The following is a 15,398-nucleotide window of genomic DNA, read 5'->3' as shown; positions in this document are numbered from 1 at the left end:
AATTTATCCACATCCTTCTTGTAGTGTGGGGCCCAAAACTGGACACAGTACTCCAGATGAGGCCTCACCAGTGTCGAATAGAGGGGAACGATCACGTCCCTCGATCTGCTCGGTATGCCCCTACTTATACATCCCAAAATGCCATTGGCCTTCTTGGCAACAAGGGCACACCGTTGACTCATATCCAGCTTCTCGTCCACTGTCACCCCTAGGTCCTTTTCCACAGAACTGCTGCCTAGCCATTCGGTCCCTAGTCTGTAGCGGTGCATTGGATTCTTCCATCCTAAGTGCAGGACCCTGCACTTATCCTTATTGAACCTCATCAGATTTCTTTTGGCCCAATCCTCCAATTTGTCTAGGTCCTTCTGTATCCTATCCCTCCCCTCCAGCGTATCTACCACTCCTCCCAGTTTAGTATCATCTGCAAATTTGCTGAGAGTGCAATCCACACCATCCTCCAGATCATTTATGAAGATATTGAACAAAACCGGCCCCAGGACCGACCCCTGGGGCACTCCACTTGACACCGGCTGCCAACTAGACATGGAGCCATTGATCACTACCCGTTGAGCCCGACAATCTAGCCAGCTTTCTACCCACCTTATAGTGCATTCATCTAGCCCATACTTCCTTAACTTGCTGACAAGAATACTGTGGGAGACCGTGTCAAAAGCTTTGCTAAAGTCAAGAAACAATACATCCACTGCTTTCCCTTCATCCACAGAACCAGTAATCTCATCATAAAAGGCGATTAGATTAGTCAGGCATGACCTTCCCTTGGTGAATCCATGCTGACTGTTCCTGATCACTTTCCTCTCATGTAAGTGCTTCAGGATTGATTCTTTGAGGACCTGCTCCATGATTTTTCCAGGGACTGAGGTGAGGCTGACTGGCCTGTAGTTCCCAGGATCCTCCTTCTTCCCTTTTTTAAAGATTGGCACTACATTAGCCTTTTTCCAGTAATCCTTTGTATCTGAAACATTAAGTTCTGAAAAACTGGGCTGGAACAAAAAATGTTAATCAAACATTTCCCAACCCCCTTTGGCTTGAATTCCGACTGGAAGTCTGAGTTTTTATTTCATCTGAGCCTGTTTGATCGAGAGCCTCACTTCACCAATGGCCAGTGCTGGATGTTTCAGAGGAAGGTGTAAAACCTCCAGAATGCATCTAGTTATGCAATGCTATGCTATCACTAGACGGGGACTAGGCTTTCTTCCTGACCTCATTATGGCCTGAAGCTTAAGGATTGAAAGATCTGCATGACAAAGGTTTCTCTAAAAGTTAGAGCTTGTTAATTCTTGCCTAAAAAACCCGTCAGAAATCTGTAGTGAAGTAACATAACCCAGGAAGAGCTTTGCACAGTGGTTTATAACGTGCTTTCACATGCTGCATTCCAGCCAGGTTTTAGGAGGAGCTGTCACTCAGCTGTCATTTCCTTTTTTTTCCTTGCAGTTAAAACAATCATTTGTTATTTTTAGGTGTTTTCCGTAATTAAAGTGACGCCGGAGCGGAGAACCAGCTGATGTGGCTGGCAGGCTTATGAGAGCTTGCTTTTGTGCATCAAGTCAGCAGATGGAAGCTGTTCTCAGAAGGATTCCCTGAGTTTTGCTGTTGCCCTGAACTTTACAATCAACCTCTATAACATTTTACTATAGAAGAGGATGTCGTTGCCCAGAATCCAAATAGAAGAGGTGGTGGACAGTCCAGATGCCTCCTCTGAGAATGCCACACCCCCACATGACCACCTGAGAAGCCTGAAGGCTCTGACAGAGAAACTGAGACTGGAGACCAGGCGCCCTTCCTACTTGGAGTGGAAAGCCAAACTTGAGGACCAGACGTGGAAGAGCCCCAAGCCCTCTGCGGGGGAAGAGGTTAAAGAAGAGAAAAAGGCCACAGAGGAAGTCATCCCTTTAAGAAAGGTGCAGGTGCATCTCAAAGGGAGTTCTTCCCAGGAGAAGGTGACTCTTACTTCAGGGAAACTAAGTGGTTTTGAAAGCATTGAGGAAGCTCTGAATTGGCTCAGGAAGGAACTGGTAAGTGGTTTCCTTTCCAAGATAAATAATGGTCTTTAAAGAGAAGATTAAAGTGACTGTCTAGTCCAGTGGTTCCCAAAGTGGGGTCTGCCATGGGTTATGTGGGGGTCCGCCCCTTAAGCCAGAGTACTGCAGTGGGGCTGGAATGCGCTGGTACAGTGTTATGACACTTTTACTACAAGGGGGACACCATCTTGTTCTCAAAATGGCGTCCTCTCCACAGTGCGGTCTCACCATACATGTAAGGTCACCCTGTGCAGAGGACACCATCTTCTTGTGCAAGGTCACACTGTGTGGAGTAGGCCATTTTGAGAATAAAATGGTGTCCTTGCACTTCGTGACCTCACACACATGGTACAGGAGAGCTCACGCTGGTGGGGGCATTCCAGTAGTACCAGGACCTGCCTGTCCATGACTACACCACAAATATAATTTTAGTTAAAGTGAAAATAAGGGTGATGTGTAGGGCCCTACCAAATTCACGGACCGTGAAATCTGGTCTCCCCCATGAAATCGGGTCTTTTGTGTGCTTGTCCCTATGCTATACAGATTTCACAGGGAGACCAGCGTTTCTCAAATTGGGGGTCCTCACCCAAAAGGGAGTTGCGGGGTGGGGGGGTCACAAGATTATTTTAGGGCGGGCACAGTATTGCCACCCTTACTTCTGCGCTGCCTTCAGAGCCGGGTGGCCGGAGAGCAGCGGCTGGTGGCCGGGCACCCAGCTCTGAAGGCAGCACCCTGCCAGCAGCAGCGCAGAAGTAAGGGTAGCAGTACCGCAACCCACACCCTGCAATAACCTTGCAACCCTCCTCGACTCCTTTTTGGGTCAGGACCCCTACAATTGCAACACTGTGAAATTTCAACTTTAAATACCTGAAATCATGAAATGTACGATTTTAAAAAATCCTCTGACCGTGAAATTGACCAAAATGGACCGTGAATTTGTAGACAAAAATGGATCCGTGGTTAAAATGTGGAAGCATTAAGAAGAAATATGTATCTACTATTGAAAGGGACTATGAACTCAGCAAGGATCAAATAATAACTAACCCAACAAAGAGAATAATAAGAACATGAAATCTATGTATGAAAAACGAAACGGGCCTGGGGAATTTAGTCAGATGGCAAATGGATCCTTGGTGGAAAAAAGTTTGGGAACCACCGGTCTGGTACATTCTGTCTTTGGGGTTCACTCGTTACAGCAATGAACAATCTTTTGGGGTTTTTCTTTCTCTGGTAGGAGCAGGGGGCGGTTTGGGGACAGCAAGGTTGTGTGATAGCATTATTTAGGAGGTCGTACCTGGAGCTGAATCCAAGCATCTGGGCTGCCACTGGGTTCTATTATGGTGGGAAAACTCTACACAGCAAACAATCCCTTTGATGAACAGTAGCCTCTTTTATTTTTGTTTTGCCTATTTGCAAATTACAGGTGACCAGGTGACAATTCGTACACAGGGATTGGCTATTCCAACAAACTGGTTGTGAGAAAAGATGTCAGCCTCATGAGATAGTCTCTCTGTCTCTGGGTTTTTATGGTCCCCATTACTCTAGTATCTGAGGGCGTGATAACATTCAATGTATTTATCTTCACAACACCCCTGTAGGGCAATGTTGTTATCCCCATTTTACAGATGGGGGAACTGAAGCGCAGAGAGGCTATGTGACTTGCCCAAGGTCACAAGGGAAGTCCGTGGCACAGCAGAGGCTTAACCCCAAGTCTATCAAGACTCCAGTGCTCTAACCACCCAACAATCCATTCCTCATTGTCACAATGAGTATTTATTCTCTATTATTCATGCCATGTGACTGTTCACCTGAGTCACATTGTTTTATTCCTGTTGCCTGATTGGACATCCTAGGCATTATAAAAGGGAAAGGTTCCTTGTTTGCTTGTGAACACTCTGCCAACATTCATAATTGTTTGCCAGATTTGCAGTAATGATCATAATGTCTCTTCTAAATGGCGGTGAGAGCACTTTGGGTGTGAGTGTGCTTGTGAATATTTATTTGCACGAGTGCTTTGCTTTCCACAAGAAAAAAAATCTTGTGAATAAAATTTTCGCCACCCAAATATTGGCAAATAAATGAATAAACATGACTTAATGAGTTTCATTCACAAGAATATTCACACATACATTTTACTGCATTTGCCCAGCACTGGTTTACCCGTATATAAATTATTTGTAAAAATGATGTGTGATTTTGGTTGTCTCAGTTTTGGGGTGTCCAGCTTGATACACTTGCCAGGGGTCTGATTTTCAGAGTGCAGCTGCGTGGCCCTTTTCTGAAAATCAGCCTCTTTAAGGAGTCTCAAGTTGGGCCCCCCAAAATCACTAGTCATGTTAGAAAATCTTGGCACATTGCCTCAGATTAGGATCCATGTCGAATTTGGGTTTATGACTCAAACCTCACTCCCCAATGGCCTTCATCTGAAAAACAGATCTGAACAGGCCCAGTGATGATGGCAAGGTGCAAGTTTTGTTTTCCAAGCCCCAAGTTCAAGAGGATTTGCATCTGGACTTTGGATTCTGCCTTTTACACAGGTAGAGATTTATTTTGAGCCCCGCTGTGCTGTTCCGATCTGGGGCTTGGGTTTGGGGGTGGATGCACACAATGTGATGAAGGATAAAAGTGGTAAATAAACAGAGAAAGATAAAATAAAAAGAAGAAAAAGAGCTATCTACTTGTCCCACTCTCCTAATGATACCCATGGGCACTTACAAGACACTCATCACTGGATCTGACTGCATCTTACATAATTTAGAAGAATTTCCCTGAAACAAAGAGCATGTTTTTGACTCACCACACCACTTCATCCCCACCTAGAATGGACCAAAGATGGGGAACAGCTGCCAGCAGACTGTTAGAGCATATCAAGGCTTGAAGTTAGCAAAATGCCCTAACAAACAAAATACCCATCTTATACTGTGCTCTAAGGATGAAATCCTGGCCCCACTGAAATCAATGCCAAAGCAACCATGGACTTTGGTGGGGCTAGGATTTCATCTTACAGGTCAAATTCTGCCTCAATTGCACCCCAGTGAGTGGGCGTTACACTTGCAACTCTCAGGGTACAATTTGCCTCCAGATGTGGCTAGGCTTGGGTTTACCTGTACTTCTAGCAGGAGCAAATACCAAGCAAAGAGGGCCTGCCACTGACAACATCTTGCCCTGGGGAGCTTGGCACGCCATCCAACACCCTACCCCGTGGGCCTTGGCGTGCTACCAGGTGAGCGATAAGTGTTTCTGGCCTGCGTTATATGCACAGAGAAAGGGAGCTGGGAATTCCGTGAGCTCCATCCCGGGACAGCCACTCCAGCTGAATGCAGGTGCCGCAACAGGGCATCACATGAGAGGCAACCTCTGAGGAACTCGGGACACGGATAATTTAGGGCATAACCAGCATCCTAACTGCCTTCTGGAACTGACCTGGCAGCAGAGTACAGAGCAGCAGTCTAATTGGCTTTCGCCAGTCTGCCCTGAGCAACAGAGTAGCCATCTGCATTCTGTGCTAGCCAGAGCGACCTTCCCTGGAAGTAACGTTAGAGCAGGTGGTGCTCATCTAACCCTTGAGGGGTCAAAGGCACACGCATGTGGGGATACCCAGCCAAGAAACGGGTCAATTAAAAGTGCCCAGATATAAAATTAAAGCTCTAGCTTAGAGCTAAGCCCTTGCTGCAAACCTAGAGCACATAATTTCTTCCAGGGACATAAGGCACATCCTTCAGCTCCTCAAAAGGAGCAAGTTTGACTCCTCAAGGCCACAGGTCCAATCAGAGAGGCCAAAGGGGCAAATCCAAGACCTTATTGCAAATCTAGGGGAAATGTTCATGGTCTTCAGCTCCAGTGGTCCAGGAAGAGATAGCACTCACTGAGAATCACGTGATAACACATTAGGACCAGCCCCTCAGCTAGTGTACATTATTAGTACAGCTCTGCTGAAGTCAATGGAGTTGCACCGATTGACACCAGTTGACCATCTGGCCTTTAAAGTCGGATAGAGTCTGGAATGCAAATTCCCTCCCAAGGCCCGTTTTGCAGCTGTAACTGCAATTGTGCAGCTCAGCACACTACAAGCTTCTCGAGGGGTTGAACAACTTTCAGTCCCAGCACGCTCGAGCCCTGGAAATTATTCCCATGTTTGATTTTTGTGCTAGGTGAACAGTTCTGACCAGCTCTGAGTATTCAAATCAGGTTAAAGGTCTTTTAATATCATAGGGTAAATCCTAAATTCCCCGCTCAATGAAAACCAGCAGTTAAGTCAATGGGAGTAAAGTCTTAAGGAGTGGGCCCATAGAAAATAAGGCCTGGTCTACACTAGAGTTAGGTCAGCGCAAGGCAGCTTACGTCGATCTGCCTATGGAAATGTCTACACTTACATTTTGTTCCCGCCGATGTAACTGTCCAGCGACACCGATTTAATAACTTCACCTCCACGAGCGGCGTAGAGGCAAGGTCAATGTAGTTGGGTCGACACAGTCTCAGCGTAGACACTGTGTTGCTTACGTCAACTGTTACTGGCTTTCAGGAGCCTTCCCACAATGCCCCACACTGACAGTACGATTGAAACGAGCGCTGCTGGTGAGGATGCTCACTGACACAAGGAGTAAAGTTTAGACATACACAAGCAATGTAATTACTGCGGCAGCTGTATGCTGACATAAGTTAGGTTGACTTAATTTTGTAGTGTAGACACGGCCTAAGTAACATTGCAACATTGGCTTTTCTTGGTATTTACGAAGCAGAGTAAATTAATCAGTGTCCTGAGGGTGGAAGGCCCAACATCTGCCCTCACCACAGATTCAAGTTCTGCTCACAGATGTGGTTAGCTCTGACTGAAGTAATGGACTTTGACCCTTAATATTTAGTTGTTTTCATGGATGGGCCAACAGGTTCAGACAGACGAAGGGAGCCAGGTCCTGTCCTGCAATAAACCTGGTTGGCATGGAGGGTGTGGCAGCGTGGAAAAGAAAGTGGAAGAAAAAAAAGTGAAAATGTTGAAATGAAACATTTGATTTCATTGGAAATTGTTTTGCTTTGTTTTGCCATCCAAACACTTTGGAAAATTTGAGACGAATTTGCGACACTTTTCGGGCAACCCAAATCTGCATTTTTCGGCAAACTTAAGCTTAGTCCAAAAAATTTTCACCCAGCTCTACTGTGAATATAGTTGGTGTGAATGGTCAGATTTACTAAGGTAGATCCGACTCCTAGTGAAGTCATTGAGAGTCTTCCCATTGACTTCAGTGGGCACTGGCTCAGGTCCTAATTAAAAAGGCAGTAATGGTATCTAAACCTTAGTGATCTTTGGTGTCTCCACTTCAGATCAATTTCTCATCCACATCAAAAGCTCTGTTACTCTGCAACAGGTTTCCAAATGGGCCTATTTTTATCCCAGCCTCTGCTCCCAAAATGAGCTAAATGGGCACTAAACTGAATTCGGAAGAAGAAGCTCGAGCAGGAGCACTGTTGACGTGCACCTCGTTGCAGATTGTGCTGGTGTTATGGGGGGATGGGGAGGAGTCCTTTGGCTTTTCTGAGATTGGATTTACTGAGAGATGCCGGACTGGCAGCCCGGGCGAGCAAAGCTCTCTCTTTATGACAGCATGGACCGTTGCAATGCAACTTCCATCCGCTGCCCCACCAGTGTTTCTCAATTCTAACTCAGCCAGCCAGCTGCAGCCTGATTGGCCAGGACCATTCTCCTCCCACTGCCCTGATCTGCATTGCAACAGAGAGAGATGCTGGGAAATATCACCCTATGGCACACAGGAGTTCCCTGGGGCAGCTTTTCTGTGCTCTGCCCCCCTCCTTAGCTCCACTGAAGCGAGGGGCACAGGCTCCCAAATGATGGTCCAAGGGGCCCTTGCTGGTGGTGTGCAGAGAGCTGGCTGCTCCTATGGTGCTGGTTTCTTTTTCTTTCCATCAGGTGTATGCCATGGAAAGAGGTTAAAAACAAACGAAATATTTTCCTAATATTACTGTCCTACAGAAGTACTGACTATCGTTAAAAGCAGAGAGGAAGGACAGTGCAGTGATTAGGACTCTAACTTAGGATGTGGGACGCTGTAACAAGGAACTTAATCCGCTTTCAAAGCAGAGTACAGAACATGGATTGACTGGCCTGTTAGTACATTGTATTCCTTGTGTTGTATGGACACAAGTCATTGGAGTGCGCACTAACTAAAGTTAATGTGGACTCATTCCCGCCCCTGCCCCCAGCCCCTACCCTGTGTAGACAAGCTCAGACTCTCTGTGCTTCAGTTTCCCATCTGTACACTGAGCTTATAGCACTTACATTAAGGATTGCAAAGTGCTCAGATACTACCGTAATGGAGACTTTATAAGTACCTTATCTAGATGGACAGGACTATTATGGGGTTGCACTGAGAGGGGAGTGATCTGCATGGATGGGAATGGAAAGAGAGGTAGGTCCATGGAACTCTCTATTATAATGTGCTCTCCACTGTAAATATCTGATAAAGAGCCTTCTGGGCTGGTGAGGGTGAGCAGGATGCATCCCTTTGGTTAGGAAGGAGGTACTGAGACTTCACTGCTGCGCCACATGAAAATGGAGGTTATATACCAATAGCTAAAAGAAAAGGAGGACTTGTGGCACCTTAGAGACTAGCCAATTTATTTGAGCATAAGCTTTCGTGAGCTACAGCTCACTTCATCGGATGCATACTGTGGAAAATACAGAAGATGTTTTTATACACACAGACCATGAAAAAATGGGTGTTTATCACTACAAAAGGTTTTCTCTCCCCCCACCCCACTCTCCTGCTGGCAATAGCTTTTCTAAAGAGATCACTCTCCTTAGCTCCAATAGCTGGGACACATACCTTCTGTTGTCTCAGAATGGGACTAAACCAATGGGGCATTTCTGCGTCCCCTGTTGAAAACTGAGCAAGTAGGAAAGAGGAGAGCAATTCTCCTTAAAATGCGAATAAATCGACACTAAGGAATAATCCTGCATTGGCAGGGGCAGGAATTCAGGGCTCAGTCTTGCACTGTTGAAGTCAACGGGAGTTTTGACTTCAATAGAAGTAGGACCAGGCACTAGTTGTGCTAGCTGGTCTTTTCCGCCTCTAATTTCCAGATTTCCATGATAAAATAGGATCCACACCCCTCTGATTATATGACAGGGTTCAGTTGGGGTGTTCTGCTCTCCTGCCTTTTTAAATGTAAATGGATCTGTTCAAAACAGAAATCATATTGAAAGAGATTTCTTACCAGCCACTTCTGAACTGGATTCTGGAATATCCAATTGACTGTTCACCAATCATGCTCTCAGTTGTTTGTTCTTCACACAGCTGGGCTGTTTACCTGTGTATTTACGATTGGTTTCATTGTCCAGGTCAGATGAAGTTGAGCCACGTGTTACAGCTGTGTTGCTGGCCCAGCAGGGGAATGTTTAAATTGAAAAACAACTGTGGCCACTGACACACAAACAATAGCCTTGTTCACTCTTTCCAGTAAGTTGTGTAGAACTCTGTCTACCTGACAGTGTCCCTTTATAACGGAGGTCATTCATAATTTACAGTGCCTTCTGTCAAACTTGGATTAGGTGTTTCCATTACTGTCAGCTAGGAACTAGAATAGCAGAGCCACAGTTAGGATTTCTGGTTTCTGCCCCAAGCTCTGCTAACTTTCTGGGTGATCTTGGACAAGTCACTTAACCTTCCTCTGCAGATCTGGTCCGGTCTCCCATCAGTAACAAGTGAACTGCCTAGATGGCTCAGAGATCAGCAATTCCAATGTTGCTGCACCATGATTTGCCCCTCTGTAAAATGGGAACAGCTCTAATACATAGCCCCTCGCATTCATGGGAAGGGAGTGATCAATTGGTCTCAGAGAGATTTGAGATCCTCCAGGGAAAGGTGCTCTGTAAGTGAGGAGGGCAGGGGGTCTGATTCTCAGAGCTACTGAGCACCCAGAACTGCAGTTGAAGTTCATGGGATCTGTGGGTGCTCAGCACCCCTGAAAATCGTCACATCAGGGAAGTGAGCTATATAGAGGCAGATTCACACTGCTGTAAATTGCCATAGTTCCATTGTGATGATGGTTATTTTAGACTGAACAAGCCTTTGGTGATGCCTGGTTTTCCTTTGTGTATCTCGAGCCAACTCCCCATGAGTGGAACATGGCCTCATGGATTCCACCCATAGCCCAGTCACCACAAATACATGCCTCAAATGTGTAAACACCCCGAAGGAGTTGTTACCACACAAGATGTTTGTTAGTTCTCAAGAAGCAAAACTCTGAACGTCAGATCCCAATCAGAGATGGGCAGAGTCTCCAGCGTCATTGCTCCATTGTGCTGATAATCCTTTTGTCAGCCATCACAAAGCTTTGTTTCTTTTTCCTTTATGTATTTTCTGGAAGGAAAAAGGCAGCTCTTCTTAACGGAGCTCAGCCGAAAGAGAAGCAACTTCCCACCCAGCCCCTAACCCCACCCGCCACAGAAGCGAACAAAGCCGGAGGAGAGCTTTATCTCCCTGGGAAAATGTTGCTACCATCAGTCACTGCAGCTCCTGTTTCTGGTGCGTTGACTCTCTCTCTTTGTGATTCAGCCTGTGGGGATGATAATGCTGCTTAGCACACTCAGAGCCCTTTGCATGCGGAGATCTCAAAGCACAAGGTGTTGGAACTGGCAAAGAGAACGACAGTGACTTGCCCAGCAGAGCTGAGAATAGTATTCATGGCTCGCCTTGTTAAAACCTCAGCTGTCGCCATGGGGTGGGCAAGAAGGGGAGAGGAAAGTCGGAGATTAGAGCTGTGAGCACCATCTGCCATCTTGGTATTTTGGCTTGTGTGAAAACGTCAGGGTGCCCTAACAGCGTATCAGTGCCTCGTCAGAAAGGCCAGAGTGGGTTCCAGAAAAGGAAAAGCTAGTTTCGTGAAAAAATTGGAACTGTCCAAGTGGCGTTCATGCCAAGGACCCCTCTTTTGTTATTTCAACCTTTCTGTGACTTTTTTAAAGCATTTTTTTTTAGACCATTAACCGAAAACAGTAGCGAAAACGCAATCAAAATGGTTGTCGACATCCTTAATAAACAGAAACTTTCAGCAGCCATTTTGCCAGCCTCTTTGGTTAAAACGATAAAAACGCCTGCAGAAAAGTCAGAAAACTTCCCCCAGAAATGGAAACATTTCAACAACATCAATACTTTGTAAGGCTCCGTTTTGCTCGGGGGGTGGCGGTTGTGTGGGGAAGAGACAGGAATGACATCACAAATGCTGACAATGCTACAAGTAAGCTGCCTCTGAGCCTGGTGTAATTGCATAACCGTGACTCAGTCCTCCCCCAGCCACTGAGATGAGGATCCAGGGTTTTCACCATGTTCTTAGGGCATTCGGGCACATTCTGCCAGGGCCTGGCAGGCTCGGCCATCCATCTGTCACCATTGCAGTGAGAGAAACCTGCCCCTGATTAATCCTAACGGTGTTTACATCAGCCCTGAGCACACCCATCGAGCACAAGGCCTCACAGCACCCCTGGGAGGCAGAGGACTGACAGGAGGGGAAACTGAGGCCCAGAGTTGCTCAGCGACTTACCCAAGGTCCCACAAAATGGCAGGGATAGAACCAGGCCACACTCCCAGTCCCTGGTCCTGCAAGACAGCGGTTCCACCCCCAGGCCTGCACTGAGACCATCCCTGGGCAAGGCACCAGGGTCTTTCCCCTGCAACATTGCCTGTGCAGAGACAGAGAGGAAGCAGCTTGTGCTTCTCCTGCTCAGGGCCTGCCAGGGGCTAGTTCGGCCCCTGATACAAGCTGGGGCAGCCCCCTAACTCACGGTCCTGTTGCAATGGCCCTGTGAGGACTTTTCAGAACTGAACTGCTGGGACATAGGACTGCCCTGGCCACTGTCTCTGCCACCCTCTATCGCCCCTTGTCTCTGTGCATGGGAGGAATGCATTGAGCCACATGAGCAGACTTTGTGCCCCCTGCCTCAGGGGCATTCCCCCAGGGTGCCCTCCAGCTCCTCTGCGGCAAAAGCCCACAGGGCAGGGCTTAGCCTGATGCTCTGTGTCTGTTTCTGAGCAGCTCAGGAACAGATACAGGTTCAAACTGGAGGGAGCCCAGAGAAAGGTGACAAAAATCATAAAGGGGGTGGAGGAGCTGACTTATGGGAAAAGATGAAAAGAGCTAGATCGGTGTCAGAGTGTGGCTGAATGTGCTCTGGCTTGGCCAGAAAACCATCAAGGGCCTGATCCAAAACCTATTGACATCAATGGGAGTCTTTCCACTAACTCCAGTGGGATTGGGAGCAGGCACCAGGTTGGAAAATGAAAGCCATCTACAAGTATTTGAAGAGGGCAAGCCCCAGAAAGAGAGCGGGGTTGGTTAGGAGGTACTAGGTAGGAGAGGCAGACTGAAACTGATGAAAGCCTAGCCTCTGTTTGTCAGAGGGTGGAGATGGATGGCAGGAGAGAGATCACTTGATCATTACTTGTTAGGTTCACTCCTTCTGGGGCACCTGGCACTGGCCACTGTCGGTAGACAGGATACTGGGCTGGATGGACCTTTGGTCTGACCCAGTATGGCCGTTCTTATGTTCTTAAAGCAACATTTAGGAACTTTGGAATGGCCAAACTGGATCAGATGCAGGTTCCCTCTAGTCCAGTATCCTGTCTCCAGCAGTGGCCAGTACAAGACAGTTTGAAGGAAGGTGTAAGAACCCCACAACTGGCAGGTGCGACGCAATTTGCTCTCCACATTCAGTCTCAGCCTGGTCTGCAATAGTCACAGGCTGGCCTAAGCCCCAGAGCCTGAGGTTTTTATTTCCCTTCCAAAGCTCTTTATTTTGTTGGTTTTTATTAATCTAACGCTGGCTATTCTTATTCTCCGTATAATGTCCAATCCCTCTTCGAATCTTGCTAATCTTTTGGCCCACGAGATCCAGTGGCAATGAGTTCCACAGCCTAATAATGTGTTGGGTGAAAGGGCATTTCCTTTTATGCTTTCTGAATCTGCCACCTTTCAAGGCTAGATATCAGGAAACAACTTCTAAGCAGTGAGATCTACTATAATGCAGAACAGCATCTCCCATGGGCAGCCCCATTGCAGGAGCCACTTAAAACTGGGTGGGACAAGCCCCTGGTGAATGTAATGCACCAGACCCTGAGCTGGTGTATATCAGCCTAACTCCATGGAGTTAGGCTGATTTACGCCAGCAGGCGATCTGACCCAGGGCGGTGGGAACAATTCCCTGGGAATTCTTTCCCCATCTATAATTGCTGTTTCTCTTAAGTGCTGCTCACTCCGAGATAAATTAAAGTGCCCTCAGCTAAAGGGAGAGGGAAGCTGGGTGAATCCCGAGTGCTGCGGTGACTGATTGCCGCCCCCCGCCCATCTCTGTGTTTCAGACAGAAATGCGCCTGCAGGACCAGCAGCTGGCACGGCAGCTCATGCGGCTGCGCAGCGACATCAACAAGCTGAAGATCGAGCAGACTTGCCACCTGCACCGGCGCATGCTCAACGACGCCACCTACGAGCTGGAGGAGCGGGACGAGCTCGCCGACCTCTTCTGCGACTTCCCGCTCATGAGCGCCTTCAGCCTCTCCGCACCCCTCAAGCTCATCGGTGTCACCAAGATGAACATCAACTCCCGCAGGTTCTCGCTGTGCTAGAGCGGGGAGGGGGGCACGGGAGGGAGCGCCCCTGGGGGAGGGCTGGGGGAGCGGAGGTGCAGACAGAGGGATCCCTCCACTGAACTGCCAGAGCCGAAGACTCAAGAGGACGCAGAGGGGAAGAGGTAAAATGCGGTAGATCCCACAGCTGCTCTTGCCTCCAGGTGGTGCCGGTAGATCTCAGCCCTGAGACAGTATGGAGAAGCCTACAGACAAGCTGGGGTATTAGAACCATCAGGAACCAGGAAGAGCCTCTGAGGCTAACACCTGCAGTTTAGTCTGCTCCTTTGCAAGTGCAATCCCACCTCCTCCTCCTCATTGGTAAGTAATTGTAAAAGACAGTGGCAGTGCCAGAAGGATCTGCGAGGCAGCAGGAGGCCACTGGACCTCCCAGGTGCTTGGAAATCAAAGGGAAGATTACAAGTACAGCCATGCACCAAAGCAAAACCCCTTTCATCCGCCTGGGGCCAGAAACCATGGCTCCTCTAAAAACCAGTGATACTCCTCTGTTTGGAGGGGCTGAAGGTTGCTATCTTGATTAGAAAGCTGATTTCCAATGGCAGCCACGCTTCCAAGGGATGAGTTATAGTGGGTTTATGTCGTGCACAATCCCAAAAGAACGGCAGAGAAGCTGGGCTTGTCCTGACTTGTGCCTTCGCTGTGAATGGTAACTATGGACATCATACACATTTATACAGCGATTCAGGCTGGTCTGTGCCCTCTGGAGGATATGATCAGGGCTGCAAATGTTCTGGATCTCATTCTTAACTTGCTTTCTCTACAACAGCCGTACGAGGCGGCTCGGTTATCCCCCAAACGGACTAAGAAACATAGGGCAATAGACCAGCACTGTGATGGCCCACATCCCCATCCCACTGGCATCAGGTGGGACTCGGCCAGCACTCCCCAGGATCAGCCTCCAGCGTGCCAGGCTAGCCGTATCCAAATAAAAGAAGGAAATGTAAAGAGGAAAACGGATATGTTTCCTAGTGATCACAGTAGTAAGAAGAAGAGGAGTACTTGTGGCACCTTAGAGACTAACCAATTTATTTGAGCATGAGCTTTCGTGAGCTACAGCTCACTTCATCGGATGCCGATGAAGTGAGCTGTAGCTCACGAAAGCTCATGCTCAAATAAATTGGTTAGTCTCTAAGGTGCCACAAGTACTCCTCTTCTTTTTGCGAATACAGACTAACACGGCTGTTACTCTGAAACAGTAGTAAGAATTACTGTAAAATTAGTACAAGAAAGAGAGCTATTGCCAAGTCTGCTGTTGATCTGTGGTGTGAGCGTGTGCTCAGCAACACAGAGAGTGACCATTTACTGCCAAACAGAGCCATCAGTCTATATTGTATCAGGATTGTTTCAAGGCTCTGCTTCCGTCCCTTCTAAGCCTTCACCGAACACAGATCTCTGGGGCAATGCCCTCCATTCTTCACGAGCGTAAAGGAACTTCTGTCCCTAACTTGCATTACTGATCATACCAGGCCAGCTGTGCTCTTCCCTACCTGCGAGATCAGCTTCACAAATCAGTTTCCCGAGCGTCGGCTTGGAGGAAGCTCTTCTGGTGAATGGCAGAGGGCGCAGACAGAGGCACCTGCACGTCTTTGATCGCAAATTTTATATTGTGTATAAGCCCATCAGAATCCACAGGGACCTAGAAAGGAATGACAGGGCAGTGAAGTCTTTTCGGTTTAGTTTTTTCCTTCCCTTGAATGATTTGGGC

General features: G+C 47.6%; 1 protein-coding gene across 2 annotated transcripts in view; it reads left to right on the top strand.

Moving 5' to 3' along the window:
- The window catches only part of FAM167A (family with sequence similarity 167 member A), a 31,044-nt gene extending 16,346 nt beyond the window's left edge, over nt 1-14,698 (top strand). The window contains exons 2-4 of one of the 2 annotated variants that reach the window (XM_074947432.1): nt 1,479-2,033; nt 13,409-13,656; nt 13,837-14,698. In XM_074947432.1, coding sequence (XP_074803533.1) covers nt 1,662-2,033; nt 13,409-13,656; nt 13,837-13,849 — 633 coding nt within the window. In that variant the 5' untranslated portion in view covers nt 1,479-1,661 and the 3' untranslated portion in view covers nt 13,850-14,698. Of the gene's footprint in view, nt 1-1,478; nt 2,034-13,408; nt 13,673-13,836 lie in introns of those variants that run through there. The other variant, XM_074947431.1, reaches the window with a different exon arrangement.
- The last annotated feature ends 700 nt before the right edge of the window (nt 14,699-15,398 follow it).

The sequence above is a fragment of the Natator depressus genome, chromosome 3, assembly GCF_965152275.1.
Source record: "Natator depressus isolate rNatDep1 chromosome 3, rNatDep2.hap1, whole genome shotgun sequence".
Lineage (NCBI taxonomy): Eukaryota > Metazoa > Chordata > Testudines > Cheloniidae > Natator > Natator depressus.
Note: the sequence above shows the minus strand (reverse complement) of the source record. Positions and strands in the feature narration are given on the sequence as shown.